The 16,037-nt window shown below is 35.1% G+C and overlaps 2 protein-coding genes across 2 annotated transcripts; both read right to left on the bottom strand.

The window, feature by feature from the left end:
* Window positions 1–1,314: 1,314 nt before the first annotated feature.
* On the bottom strand, window positions 1,315–11,028 carry LOC132052644 (COPII coat assembly protein SEC16-like). Its single transcript, XM_059444277.1, has 3 exons — window positions 10,780–11,028; window positions 4,728–5,053; window positions 1,315–3,198 (listed from the first exon to the last, which is right to left on the bottom strand). The coding sequence occupies exons 2-3, from the start codon at window positions 5,039–5,041 to the stop codon at window positions 1,497–1,499; spliced, it is 2,016 nt and encodes a 671-aa protein (XP_059300260.1). The 5' UTR covers window positions 5,042–5,053; window positions 10,780–11,028; the 3' UTR covers window positions 1,315–1,496.
* Window positions 11,029–14,001: 2,973 nt separating this feature from the next.
* On the bottom strand, window positions 14,002–14,505 carry LOC132053998 (uncharacterized). Its single transcript, XM_059446085.1, has one exon. The coding sequence runs from the start codon at window positions 14,503–14,505 to the stop codon at window positions 14,002–14,004; it is 504 nt and encodes a 167-aa protein (XP_059302068.1).
* Between the last annotated feature and the right edge of the window lie 1,532 nt (window positions 14,506–16,037).

Here is a 16,037-nt window from a genome sequence, read left to right as displayed (position 1 = left end):
TAACACAAAGTTCTACAAAAGCCCCATTGTATGATCTATAGCAGTCGTGATCTTCCATGTAAGCACAATCACGTTGTGAAATATATTTTAATTCGAGTGGCATGTTGAAACACCATGGCCAGATTACCTAATAATTGCAAGAATTTAGTTGAATCAAGCTTTTTGTTGAGAAGAAGTATGCACTTGCCAGGATTCTCCAAGAACCAATAATTTGTCTAACCATCCAATATCGGCCAAACCGTTAAATTGGTCAAATCCTACTCTTTGACATAGTAGGCATGGATCCACTTTATCCATAAACTTTTATCGGACCCGGCCTCTTTTATTGAAGGAATTATCAAAGTTATCTGGGATCCCAGCGAGTAGGCATAACTTTGACTAATTCCTTAACAAAAAAGTATGCCGGGTAAAAGTGAAAATTAAGTCGCCTTTACGAATTTTTTTTTTTTTTGGCAACGCGTGGGTTCGAAACTCGAAACCTATGGGTGTAGGAAAAGGCAAATTTTATATGAGGCAAAATTTAAAGGCCCCCAAAGAAGAATTCTGCGAATTGCCCAAGCTCAATGCCCCCAGCTAATTCCAATTCACGCTAGATAAGCCCACTAAGGTAAAACGTTTCTATCGAAATAAAAATTCTCAACTCTATTCCCCCACCCCACGCCTTCCCCCCACGTGGTGACTAGTAAATTACATTTTGCTCCCATTCTTCCAGTGGCACCAATTTGGTCTTCAACTCCTCATAACATTAGATTTGTTTTATGATCAGGTAGACAGGCAATTTCAATGGAGCTTTTAAAAAGTTCAAATCTCCAGCATAACAAAATTAGAACACAGAAAAAAGCTTACGTAATCAATGAGTCAATGGGCTTGTAGCATTTGATTCTAGTCTGAACCTTTAGCTTGTAGGAGGTGGTTTTTGGCAAAAATGAAAACAACAAACTGCTATAACAAATAGAGTTGGATCATTTGCACTTTTGTCCCTATTTTGTGCTGGTCTTTAATTTTGTCCTTCAAAATCAAACTTATGCCTAAAAATTACGCATAAATTATATTCACAAGTTATGCCCCGCTAGGCATAAGTTCGATTTTGAAGGGCAAAATTTTTAAAGACCAGGCCACTTGAAGGAAAAAAACTAAAGACCAGTCCATTTGAACCGTGCAATTACTTCAATAGAGTTTCAAATAGTCCGAAACAATTGCTAACTCATTTCAACCGAAAGCCTCCTTAGTCCTCAAAAGCTTTTGAAGATGGACAAAATCCTGCTCCCTAAGCAGAATTGGCATAGATAAAGAAGAGTCATTGAAAAATCAAAAGGAAATAATAGCGCTAAACTCTAAATAAATGTGTCCACAATATAGACCATTACCTACACAGTATTATCCTCATTCTAGTCTAATGGAATAAGTCTTCAAAAAACCAAGTAAAGTATCAGTATTAACAGCATGTACGGTTGTGACCCACTAATATCAACATTAACAGCCTCGTTTGCATCAGCTCAGATCATACTGAACAGGTCATCCAGATCAAAGATGCCTTCATCGTCAATGGGGTTTGAATTTGGGCATACTCCAAGACCAAAGTTAGATGAAGGGGCAAAGGGAGGTAACTCAGCAGCCACCCTGTTATGAGGTGCAGCACTGATACTAGCAACTGTGGGCCATACACCAACACCAAAGTTAGGTGAATGAGCAACGGGAGGTAACTGAGAAGGGCCAGCCACCATGTCCTGAGGTGTACTCATAGCGCCGATTCTAGCAACTGTGGGCCATACTCCAACACCAAAGTTGGGTGAATGGGCAACGGGAGGTAACTGAGAAGGACCAGCCACCATGTCGTGAGGTGTACTCATAGCACCGATACTAGCAACTGTGGGCCATACTCCAACACCAAAGTTAGGTGAATGGGCAACGGGACGTAACTGAGAAGGACCAGCCACCATGTCCTGAGGTGTACTCATAGCGCCGATACTAGCAACAGTGGGCCATACTCCAACACCAAAGTTGGGTGAATGGGCAACGGGAGGTAACTGAGAAGGACCAGCCACCATGTCGTGAGGTGTACTCATAGCACCGATACTAGCAACTGTGGGCCATACTCCAACACCAAAGTTAGGTGAATGGGCAACGGGACGTAACTGAGAAGGACCAGCCACCATGTCCTGAGGTGTACTCATAGCGCCGATACTAGCAACAGTGGGCCATACTGCAACACCAAAGTTGGGTGAATGGGCAACAGGAGGTAATTGAGCAGCCACCCTGTTCTGAGGTGCAGTATTAGCACTTACACTAGCAACTGAGGACCATAATCCAACACCAAAGTTAAGTGAAGGGGCAGTCGAAGGTAACTGAGAAGGACCAGCCACCGTGTTCTGAGGTGCATTCGTAGCACCAATACTAGCAATTGTGGGCCATCCTCCACCACCAAAGTTAGATGAGGGGGCAATGGGAGGTAATCGAGTAGGATCAGCCACCGTGTTTTGATGTGCATTTTTAGCACCGATACTAGCAACTGGATAGCTCGGCATTCCACTATGAGCAGCAGTGGATAGCATTGCATGAGAAACAGATGCTTTCCCGACGTTATAAATGGGACTGATATCATTGTCTCCCATCATATGTTCAGTGACCAATGCTTCAAGTTCACTCCCAATTCTAGTGATAGGATGACAGTAAGTTTCACTGCTAGCATTACACGGTTGTTTGCTGGGTAATTGGGATCTTCCGGTGTCAACCAGAACCCCGGCTTCATTAGTTCCCTCCGGCTCCACGATTAGGTCATCAATATTTAATATGAACTCATCATCCGCATCAGGGGACAGACTATTCATTCCATTGACAAATGCAGCACTAGGGCCTGAGGACTCTCCTCCAGCAACTGCTCTCATCTGCTCAGCATTGGTGCTTTCTCGAGGCAACATGCTCTCATTGTCCGTGCTTGCCGCTGAGTGTGATCTTCCACAAGCTGGCCCAAACATGTCCTCAGTATTTGGTACTTGGGAAGTTCCAGCGGTTTCAGCATCCACACTAGTTATATCGTGAATGCTTGATCTTCTATTGTCTTTGTTGATGGCTTTGAGGCGATTGAAATACTTTTGGGCATGGCTAGCCACCTGCGTTGGTGTTCTAGATATCACACAGTGCCTGGATATACTTCTCCAATCTCCTCGCCCAAATTTCACTAACCCCCGCAGAAATGACCTATAACAGGAAAGAGGAAAAAAGAAGTTATTATCAACTTTGAAGTTAATCCAGGAAACAAGATCGCGAGACAGCATTTACTTAAAAGTTTTACGTTCTTTCAATCAGCCAACCACGCAATACATCTTATAAAACCCAGAGCCAAATATGTATGATTCCAAGGCATATTTATTGCCATCTGCATGCACTGTAGAACACCACAGATAACACTATCAAAACTAACAACACCATCTCCCTAACCCCAAACCCCAAAATAAAATCACCATCCATTTATTTTTTCGAGAAAGAGGAAGGGACCTAAAATCAGGGGATAACAAATGTCATTCTTTGGATACCTAAAATCAGGGGATAACAAATGTCATCCTTTGGATATGTGACTCCAATATTTGCTGAATTATCCATTGCCCACTATTTTTCGCTCAACTACATGTATTTTTTTTATAACCACTTCAGCTATATGTGCTGTTTAGCTTCTCAACTTGGAATAGGCTATCCTCAAAAGTGATATCTCAAATGTAATTTCTTACTCAAACAGAAAAGTGAGAAATATCAAGAAAAACAAGAAGAAGAAGAAGAAGAAGAAGAAGAAGAAGAACAAGAACAAGACATATCCATGAAAAAAAATGCCCCCAGGGGTTGGTTCACTTGGCAAAGGTTGAGACTTGTGTCTTAGGTCACAGGTTCGAGCCCCACGCCAAGAGAACTGACTCTGGTATTTAAGTGGAGAAGGTAGAGGGGTGGGCCCATCATCCCCGAGTTTCGAAAGCTGCAGTTGGCCTGAAGGGTTGGCTCCAGATGAATTTCTCGGTCATAAAAAAGAAAAAAAAAGATACATCAGAAAAAAACTTTATACCAAATTAATGACCAAATTCAAACATATTATTGGTTAATGGAGCCTTTAGATGTGGGAAGAAGCTTTTGGGGGGAGGGAGGATGGCGGCTTTATTACATCATTGAGGAAACCTAGGGTCCAATCACTTTCTGATTTAAGCCCAAGCAACAAAGAAATTGAAAAAATTGAGAGAAGAAAAAGAACACAAGCACTCGTGGTTATGAACACCAAATACACCTATGACATATATGGATCTGTTCTCTGCTCTACAAAGTAAAGGACTAAAATCTCAAAAAGTAACAAGAAAATTTCTTCGAGAAAAACATTAACATTAAAATGCACAAATTCCAAAAAAGACAAGCAAATAAGCCCTTTCCCTTCATTGCATTGTGTTTCAGAAAATCACTCCAAATGAAATAACGTTTTACTATTTTTTTCTTTTTCCATAAGTGGGTTTCACTAAGGTTACAAAAAAGCGCATGGATCTAACTAATGAGCAAGACACAATTATAGAAATGTAATAATATCAATTTAGATGATTAGAATTTAGAAGCACACCAACTAGGTTATTAAGAAACAGGAAATTTTGAAAATCCTTTCTAGTAAAGTGAAAGTCGTGCAGTCAATTACAAGACATGATTATAAACATCAATTCAGATGATTAACAGCGTCCTCAAGAAATGTACAGGAAACCCACCTGTGTTCCTCTTCCGTCCACGCAACCCCTCTTCGCCGTTCTAAATCTGCTTTTGAAAATCTACTATTCTGGTTGGAATGGCTTGGCATTTCCGGATAATTCGGTAAGGGAACCCTTCCCGACTCGATCGCATCCACATCTTCAACTAATAAATTGTAGTGATGAGTGATATCATCAAGCGATTTGCCAGGAAGTGCTTCGGCCATCTTCCTCAATAGATTATCATCTGTAAAGTAGAGCGCCAGGGTATTCTCAAAGATTTTATCCTCTTCCTTAGTCCAGAAGGAGCCATTGCATGTCTGATCGGTGTTCATTTTCTTTTAGATCTACAAGGAAAGGCTCAAGCATGAAAAGGGAAAGTTCTTGAAAGAGGATTCAGAAAACAGATGAGTTTCAATATATGACAAAAACTGCCTCAAAAACCTCTGGCTTCTAAAATAAGATACTGTAACCCGACACTTGGTATATAGAAAGAACGGCAGCAAGACATATATTCTTTTAAATCAGTTATAGATTCTAAGAGAAGTAATGAGCGACTGGTAAAAGGAACTGACAGGTGGCATGACCAAAACAGAACGACCAAACAATCAAAGTTCTCTGAAATACAAAAGATTAATTGATGAGGCCCATGGGCACAATAAGCAAGAATGATATTTCTAAAAAAAGTTATGGTTAAAGGTATCTGATAATAGTCAATAATGTAATCTACTATATAGGTACTTCATATTTATTAGAATGGTTTCCAATCAAGTAAGGCAAAAGAAGTAGATGACAGATGTTTAATTAAGGAGATAGCGTAATGACAGTTCACATTAGTATAGGACAAACACGACGATACTTCCCAGTAGCATATATGGGACAAACACGACGATACTTCACCAGTAGCATATATGGGACAAACACGACGATACTTGTGGTATACTACCCATAAAAGTCCCAAGAGATATGAAGCATATTAAGAAAGCATCTACATTCTTTACCTTTTCTATCAGATGGAAGGTTTTATAATAAGAAAGAAGAGTACAAAGAAGAAATTAATTGTCTCAAGATAAACAAAAATTACATCACCGAAGAATATATTTCTGTTCTTTTTAGTGACGTCAAAAAGATTTATGGCCTTGTACCACATAAAGGGAAAGAAAACCTGCCAATCCAACATATTTTATCAAAAGAAATCAATCCACATATGTTTTTAGGTTTTACATTCACACTAAATACAGCTTAACACAACCTACATGACACTGCTTAATAGAATCTTACCATTACCATTACAACCAAAGCCCGGCTTTCAATAACTAAGAACTCATTATGTGATGATGAAGACTTGACCCAACCATTAAAAATGCTAAAAGGATAAATTCAGAAACCCGGAGTAGTGGATTACCCAAGCTCTTAATTCGCCTTGACATACTCGTGTCAAATAGTTATTTCAAAGATAAGGATATCTTGTATGGAACTTCCAAAATACACTAAAAACTTACTAGAAGTGAGCAGTGGCGCAGCTAGAAATTTTATCAAGAGTATTCAAATTTTGAAGAAGTAAATAAACTTTTATTTTGTTGAATTGGTGCACCAAAAGTTTTAATCAAAACACATAGTAATATGTAGCTAAATTATAAAAGCATTTATAACAGAGCTAAAAATTATATAAATCAAGATTAACCTAAAGAAGTCAACAAAAAAAGGTTCTTTTAGTGAAAGCATAACTCAAAAATATATTACTTTCAATTACACTTGACGAGGTTTCATCTCTTGAAATATCTTTATAATAGACTCATTAAAAATAGTATTAAATACTTCTTTTTCTGCAAGTAGCAGTATACAACCTCCTAAAATTTTCGTCATTCGTTTGATAAGTCATTCTTGATGAACTTCATTACTGAAAAACTCTTTCAACTAATGTTAAATTTTCAAAAAAAAAAAAAAAACTCTTTCAACTATTGCAGTGGCAACTGACAGAAGCAGAGCACATTTCCTATGTGGAATACGAAAGGATAAATAATTTGATTCTACGTCGCCGTCGTGAATAAGAGAGAAAATAGGATTTTAAGATAGAGAAATAAAAGTACATCTCCTTGTTCTGCAATTTGACTTTCGTTGAATTTTCAATTTATTTAATATAAGAATACTAATATAATATCATAACAGGAAAAGAAAAAAAGAGAGAGAGCACCCACTTATGTAAAGCTTATACTAGATTTCATAAGATAAGCATATTTAAACGAAAATTGCATTAATTATCAAACAAGGAGAGTGAGATTATAAAGGCCATGCCGCTTAAAAAGAAAAAGTATAAATGAGTCAAATGGAAACAAGAATCTATTTGTAGACTGAAAATCAACGAATTTCACAAGAAGAAGTGGCGCCGGTTTTGTTTTAAAGAAAAAATGTAGGCCAATGTGCAAAAATAGTAGCGTTGTAGGCAGGTATCGAACACATGGATCCCAAGTCGCCTTGAACACCATTCACCGTTGGGCCACCTATCTTGGATGGCACCGAAGGTGTTCAAGAAGAGGTATATAGCAGTAACAAGTGATATTTGACCTATATACTTGGTAGTCAATATGATTTTCCAACGAAGGATGTTCGAGTGACCACCCTTTCCCAATGATAAGCATCGTTTGCTTCTATTATGTTCTTGTTATGTTATCCTATATGTTCTTGTTATTTCGGAAACAGCTTCTCTACCTCCCAAGGTAGGGGTAAGGTCTGCATACACTCTACCCTCCCCAGATCCCACTTGTGGTATTATACTGAGTATCTTTGTTGTTGTTGTTATGTTATCCTATACATTGTTTTCGAGAAATGGTAGGCCTTTTGAGACAACCTCCATCCATATGATTTTAGGTTTTAATAGTCTCCTCTAACTGCCTTTCATTATTGTACTATCGTAACAATAACTTATCCAAAACCATCTCAAACAACATTTTCTCAATTTATATGTACACTTACTAACCCTCTATACTTACACTCCAGTCAGATATGATCATTTCTAATTTTGTCTATTAAGAATTCTTCCAGAAGAAAGAAAATGCTTATATAAATGAGAAAAGTAAGTTTTCTAATCTATTTTACAAATGTTAGTCATAAATGTAACTATCTAGTGATCACATTATGCCACCTATAACTATCCAAAGCCTCAATCATGTGAATGTTAATTTTCTATTGCAAAGTTAAAATCATCACTTTTCCTCAACTTAGATATAATGTGCCAAGCTCTCCACATAGACATTTTTGGTTTTCCATATTTACTTCTCCAATTTAAGTAGAGTGGGATGGAAGGATCACACATATGCATCATGAATCCCTCATTACAACAATAACCTTATTATTTGAATTTTGAAACAAGACCACGAGTGGACCCACATTGTGTTTGGTGGGTGCTAGAGCACCCATTACTCTCGACTGGGATGCTATATACATCTATAGGCTATTGGGATAACTGTTAAAAGAAAGGAGTGGGCACCCACCAACACTAAAGATATATGGTCGTCTCGGTCTTGGTAGCCGTTTTAATGGGTGCCGACCCTTGCGTCGTAGGATCGAGACTTCTGCATAGCTTTTGCAGTTTACAGCTTATTTTCTTTTATGAGCTTTCCTTTTAACTCTTCCCCAATTCTAGGCACCTCTTCCCAAGACGTGATTCTTTTTTTCTTTTTGCCTTTATATTTTTTTCTTTTTTACTTTCTTTCCGACCACTCAACCCTACCTTTCCCAAAACAGATTACCACTTTCTTCTCCTACAATCAATGGCGAAGCTAGAGGAGCGGAAGGGGATCATCCAAACTCCTTTTCCCGAAAATCACACTGCATATATAAGTTAAAATGTTTTTTTTACGTGTATATAGTAGATGATGAATTCCATTGGTGAAAATACTGTCTCGGCCACTGCCTATAGCACGAACTAACTACGAACTAACTCTTTCTTTCTCCTCTTTTAGATTCCATCTTGAGCTAGCACCCAAGACCTTAGAACCTTGGGTCCACCGAGATAAATATAAATTTGGTTTTTTTAAAAGTTACAATTTTACCAAAAGGCTTTTGTTCACGGAACATGAATGGCAATATAATTCACTACTTAACAAAAATATAATCCACTGAGGGTGGGCTTTGTTTGCACGAAATTATTAGTATAGAATGAATCCTAATTGTTAAGTGTCCCACACTGGTTGAAGGGTGGGTTGTTTGTCTTGTTATATGGTCTTTGACAATCCTTACATAATGAGCTAGCTTTTGGGTTGAGTTAGGCCCAAGGTCCATTTACATGGTATTAGAGTCCGGCCACTCATGTTATGATGTCTACCAATGCTGGGGCCCCGTTTTATGTTGTCCACGCTCCAGTTGGTAGGCATACGTATAGGAAGGTGTTAAGTGTCCCACATTGGTTGAGGGAAGAGTTATTTGTCTTCTTATGGTCTTGGGCAACACTCACCTTATGATCTAGCTTTTGGGGTTGAGTTAAACCATGGTACATTTTTTTACGCTAATATATAAATGAATTTTACCTAAATTATACTACTCCATACTAAATTTTAGGTTTTCTAATTAACAAGGAGCATATCTAAAGTAGTAAGAGCTTATATTGTCTCTATATATTAATAGACGTTGGTCAGAAATAGAGATAAAGTAAGTTTTTGAAGATTGCAAACTTGTTTAAGACAAAACTGGGTTAATGGTGCTTTGTTAACAATCAAATATAAAAGAAGCATTAAAGATCCTAAGGAAAATAAACACTTTTTTCAAAGAATAGGAAATTCAAGAGAACACAATTCCAATATTTGCCATCATGAAAATAGTAATTAAGAAGCTAGACGTATAATCATATTTGGGGGAAATAATTGCTAAAGATTGTAAAATAGTAATGACTGAAATGGCTAAAATTTGGTATTACAAGCCGCTAGTCCATTGTGTTTCACAAGGCCCAAACTTATTCGTGATTAACTAGGGATAGTATTCCACATTGATAACAAGAAAGATGAACACCATATATTTACAGATTAGGAGCAATATTCTAGAGTAATACCTGAAAAGCTTTCTCTCATGAAAAAGTAGAAATTTAACAAGACGAATGTAATCAATTCAAATAGGAGAGTGTCAGTTCGCATCCCTTCATAATCAACCCCAAAATTCACGAGGTAAATCAATCATTATGATACTGTCAATACATTCTCGTGTATCTTCTTGTTACTTTTATACAACTTGAAATAGCAAATGATTGCCCATTTAGCAAAGGAAATATATGTAACACAATCGAACCACTTAAACCTAAGGTACGTGCAATGATAACTTATATCCATGACAAGAAATCAAAAGGAAAGCTATACAAAATCTTATTTTTTTCCCTTTTTGAGAAACACTCATAATCTCTACACATTAACTTTCAAAATGGAAAGCAGGTTAACGAAGAGTAAAAACAAGATGAATCTAATGATGTTCAAGTAGGTGAGTATCACTTTGCATATATCTTCAGAATACACAAATCAATCATTCTGCGATTGTCTATACATTCTCTTGTATCTCTTCTATTACCTTTATACATCATCAAATAGCATATTATTGTTCAATTGAGTGAAAGTTTTACAGAACCATGACAACAAATTAAATAAATAAAGCTATAAAAAGTATCACTTTTCCCTTCAAAGAACCATTCATATCAAGCTTCATAAACACAAAGTATGTTAAAGAAGAATACCGATAAATGTTGGCACAACTGATGATCAAAAAGCACAATTAAGCAAGCTTCTTAATAAACCAACAACACTGATAAGCTGTATCACTTATTTATACAAATATTCAACCAAAAAGGAGATACACATATATAGTAAAAAAATAAATTCACAAAAAACACAATAGATTTTATACAAAGTGATTATTTTCAAACCTGGATTTTTTTACCTTACATTAATTAAGAAACTTCTTAATAAAGTTACTTAATTGGGAACTTTACACATTTTAAGACAAATATTGATATCAAGATTAATGTAATTTGAAACTTTTAACAGTTTACTATAATAGAAAGAAAAAAAATCTAGTATGTGCAGAGTTGTATTACCTAATCTGCCAAAACTCGGCAAATTAAATCCTCCTTCCAGTTTTCGTTGAATTGAATTGTGAAAAAAGCGGCAAAATTTGAAATCAAGGGCACTGAAAGCTTCCATATTTGGTAACTCCATAGATGAACAATTGAATATCATACTTTGCATATTGGAACCTTTTAGGGTTCTTCTGGCAATTGATTTTGAAGTTTCAAGCGAATTGAGAGACATATTGAGTGTAGGAGAAAGACGAAGAGAAGTTATCAAGGTGATGAATAGGTGGGGAAGAGAGATGGCTTTGTAACGAATTAAATTCAAAATGATAAATTCGGTTCGTTCTTTGTTTTATTTTTTATATATATTCAAACCTTAATACAATAGCTTAACATTCATAGAATTTTTCACTTTTTTCTGATTTTTTTTTTCATTTTATTTGAAAATATAAGCATTTGGCCATAAAATTCCAAATATAAATTGAAATGGTATCAAATCTATTTTCACTTTTTTCTTTTTCAGTACATTCAAACAGTTAAACATTTTATGTAAAAACTATAATCAAACACAACTCTATCTTCAATTCCAACTTCAAAATTTTTTTTAAAAAAAGTGAAAAATATTTTATTTTCATGCCAAACGCCTATTAACATTCACAGAATTTTTCACTTTTTTCAGATTTGTTTCACTTTATTTAAAAATCAGCATTTGACCATAAAAAATTTTAATTGAAAAAATACCTAAAACCTTATTTTCACCTTTTTTTTCCCCATTTTTTTTCACTTTCATTACATTCAAACAACTAAATATTCTTTACAAAACCGATGACCAAATACAACTCCAACTTCAAAATCCCAAATAAAGTGAAAAATGTTTAATTTTCATAGTCAAACGCCTACTTAATCAATTCAAAAAAATTAATTTTAATGAAAGCTGCTAGGGCCTAAAAAAAAGACATGTTTTGAGCAGTTTCTGATTTACCAATTTCACTTGGTTTTATCTCAAAAATTAATCATTAATACTCCCATATTCGAGGCTCCATGAGAAGTGTTCCTTGCATCTTTTATTTTATATATGAATAAAAATAATCTCTTATTTTAGTGAGAAATAGGAACTCTCATATCGCAAACCACGTCATTTATAGTTGGATTGAAATTCCAATAGTTTTTCTAATTCAATATAAAAATCCTACCTCACAGAAATCATCAGATAACACGACAATACCTTTTTAATAATGATTCAAAAATTTGTCAAACAACTCATTGAAAAAAGTTGATTAGTATTTTGGAGATTTAGGAACCAAGGTAGGCCTGTGCACAAATCGGTTCAATCCGAATTTTCGAACCGATTCGAAACTATTCGGATAATTCAATTTGGATAATACAATTCAATTTTGATTTACAAATGCAATTGTAAAATATTACGGTTTAACGGTTCGGATATAGTTGGCTTCAATTATTAACCTAACCGATCCGAACAAACCGAATTTATATGCCACTTGTGACTAATATGACTAATTTGGTATATGTAATGTGGTGTTGGCGGATTTGTATGCTTGCACAAGTTGTCAAGCTCTTGTTTTGCTATTTATATGCTATTATGCTTGCAAGTTTATGGTTTTTTCTTGGTTAATGTCTTGGTTATAAGGCTGCAAATTTAGGATCTCATTATTTTTTGTTATGTTTACTCTAAAACTGAAATGATATAGTTACTTGTTTAAATTTCGAATAGACCGAACAAATCGATTTGTGTAACCGAACCGAAATAATAAAAAACAAATCAAATTGAACCTAGAATGGATCGAGTTTGGTTGAGAATTTTATAAAGTCAAAATTTAAAATTTCAACTCGATGATGGCCAAAACCGAAAACCGATTCGTGCATAGGCCTAAACGAAGGAGGTTGGCCCTTTAATTAGACAAAAGTTGAGAAGCGACAGTTTAATAACTAAAAATGATTAATATTGAGATACTATTTCACAACAAATAACTTAATATATAAAAAAAATAGAGAGCGTTCGTTTGTAAAAATAAATGCTAAAGGAAAGAAAAATGATTAATGACAACTAATTCAAAATATATTTTCTCTTCTATTGTTTCATCCTTATTGCCTCAAATGTGCATTTTGACCAATTTGACTCTTAATACTATAGTATAGTCGAGTTTGCTCTATTTTCTTATTTCTTTAACTACCAATAATATGATATATTTTTTTTGGTAAATACCAATAATATGATTTGCTTATTAAGGAAACAAATATATGCACCTTAAAGGTTTCGTTAACTTGGTTTAGATTCTTTAATTTCTTGTTTAGATATTGTATTCTTTTGCTAATTAGTTAAATCGGATACTTAATATTTTATTTTCAACATTAAAAAGAATATTTATTATTTATTTATTCAAATTCTTAGTATTAGCTCATTTCAGATTTTGAATATTTAATTATAATTATAATCTTATCTAGTAAGAATTTTATTTTCAAAGAGTAAGGAATGTCAAACGAATGTTGATCGATAAAAAATGATCAAAATGTTAACCGACTTTTCTGCCCTTCAAAAAATGAATTATTTCTTCAAACTTGGATAAAATTATAATTCAAATCTTGGACTAATATTAAGTCACAAATGTTAGACAGAGATAGATACCTCATAAATCAACTTAAAATTACGGTGAAAACTTATATTAGCACTGGATGTTTACACTAGATCGATACAATTTTCCGTCATTAAGTAATTTAATAAAGTAAATATATACATTAATTAACCATGATTAAGTGATAGTTATGTATATACAAATACATATCATGCGTCTATTTTTTTTTTTTTTATGTAAATACCCTCTTTGTTGATAATTATTACCTAAAGTTATCTTCTCTGCGTGTTATATGCCAATTAGGGTGGCTCAAAGGAGAGGCTAGGCCTTTACTTTAGGCCTCAAACTATTTTTTTCTTTTTTTAGTAATAAACTGTGAATATATTATTGTACCAACAAAACAAAGCAATACATCATCCAAATACACAAGAGCAATAGCCACCTTCCAAGAAGGTTGCAATTCTCCAGTGTCTCAAAGCTAAAACAAAATGAAACCTATACATTTCTGAATCTAGAAATGCAAAACAAATCTTGCTAGAATTTCAGCTCAACTACATAATTGCTGGACCAAGTGTCTACTACTATAAGCTCTTTTTGTACATCTGAAGAATCCTATTCTTTCCTTCACCTCCTTCTGGATTTGGGCAGTTGCAAGCTAAGGTTGCACATACTTTTCCTGAAACTGCTTTCCATTTCTTGCCATCCAGGTGTGGTATATCATAGCACCCCAAATGGCAATGACCAGCTCCTTCTTGAACTTCTTCCATTTCCTTCTCCTGACCCATTTCAATGTTTGTTGAGTACTCATACTCCTGTATGAGATCCCAGACCAGTTGACTACTGCATCCCTTAATTCTTTAAACCATGCACAATTTGCAAATATGTGCCTATGTGTTTCCAGCTTAGCATTTGAGCACAATCCATAGGTTTCATCATCAACATGTACGTGCATCTTCGTAAGCCTATCCTTTGTCAACAACCTTTCTTGATTAGCTAACCACACAATGAATCTATGTATAGGTACCATGATAGAGTTCCAAACCAGTGCGGCTTCAATCATCCTTGTGTGCCTGCCTAGCAATGCATTATAACTCTTTGAAACTGAATATTCCCCATTCTTTGTCAGGATATACGCCCCATTCCTATACCATTGAACCATTGTACTTTTCAGAGAGTTGATTTTTTCAACTATTCTGATCCTTTGGTGCTTGATGTTCCCAGATATCTATTTCCCCTTTCATATAAATACCATGCACCCATTTGATCCATAACATCTCTTTATTCTTTGGCTAGTTGCCATATGAGCTTACCTACTGATGCTACATTCCAGAGCTTGCAATTCTTAATATTCAAACCACCAGACTTCTTAGGCAAACATATTTTTTCCCATGATACCAATGCTATTTTCCTTTTCTCCTCAGAACACCCCATAAATAATCCCTACATTCTTATCCTTGCCTTTATGATGCTGCGAGGGGGATAAACACAGCGCCCCCCCCCCCCCCCCCCCCCCCCACTAGTTATATATAGAAAATAGTGCGGTATAATGATTTGCGTTTGACATAAGGCGGTGTCCTAGCATAAGCTGCTGTAATTCTAGCCTCAAACTATTTTAATTAATAGTGAATTTAAGATTTTATTTTCGTTTAAACAATATTAAAGTTTGCAGAAAAAAAGTAAAAAGTAAAAAGTAAAAATCTTTATAAGAAAAAAGAGGAAGCATTGACTACCTTTCATAGTAGAACTATTTTAAAATTTGAATTAAACTACTCACATCTTCATATTAGTAAATACAATTTGATATAACAACATCCAACAGATTGTACTGCTAACACATGGATAACATCCTATTAACTTAAATTAAATCTTACTAATATAAATGATAATTTGGTATTTTACCAACTTATCTTTTCTTTAATCTAAGATTTTTGCTATGTCTAATTGATAAAATAGTGCATTTAATGTTGTTTACTCCCATTTTACAGGTTTTATATGATTGAGAAGTGATCGGGAAGAAACCAAGTGAAAAACAAGTCAAAAGAGACCAAATTAAAGAAAATGAGAAAAGTGGCTAAAATTGCAAAAATGGCCAGATCTGGAAATCTGAAGTTTGAAGGCTATTTTCGTCACTTTTTATTGGGAAATTTTTGGAAACTTTAAAAGCAACACTTGGGAGACAATATTTTCACCTTGTAATGATCCCGATAAGGATCTAAGCTCGAACAATTAGAATTACGAAAATTAAAGAGATTTTGGGACAATTTTCTGATTTATTGAAACTGAAAAAATGGTACTCGATTACAAGAGAAAGAAATGTGGGATTAAACTAAGCTAATTGAATGGGTAGCTCACCATTGACATTGCAAATCTGTAGGAAAAGGGAAAGAGGAGAAATTTAGAATTGAGAAGGAAGACGAGAGAAAGAACGTGAAGAAGGGGAAGAAAGAGAGAGAAAAGACCTGCAATATTCGTTCATTCCTGTAGCTAGATCAGTTAGGGATTATATCCACTCCTCAAAGAGACTTAATCTGGACCGTCCGAGTTCATTAATTGAAATGTTATCTCGTGCGTACACGTGTATTATTTTGTCCACCACTCTTGTTTTTTATTTAAAAGCTCCAGGTCATAACATTCTCGCCCACTAGAAACAATCCTTGACCTCAAGGATTACGATCAAAATCAGAAAACTTC

This window comes from Lycium ferocissimum, chromosome 4, assembly GCF_029784015.1.
Source record: "Lycium ferocissimum isolate CSIRO_LF1 chromosome 4, AGI_CSIRO_Lferr_CH_V1, whole genome shotgun sequence".
NCBI classification, from domain to species: domain Eukaryota; kingdom Viridiplantae; phylum Streptophyta; class Magnoliopsida; order Solanales; family Solanaceae; genus Lycium; species Lycium ferocissimum.
Note: the sequence above shows the minus strand (reverse complement) of the source record. Positions and strands in the feature narration are given on the sequence as shown.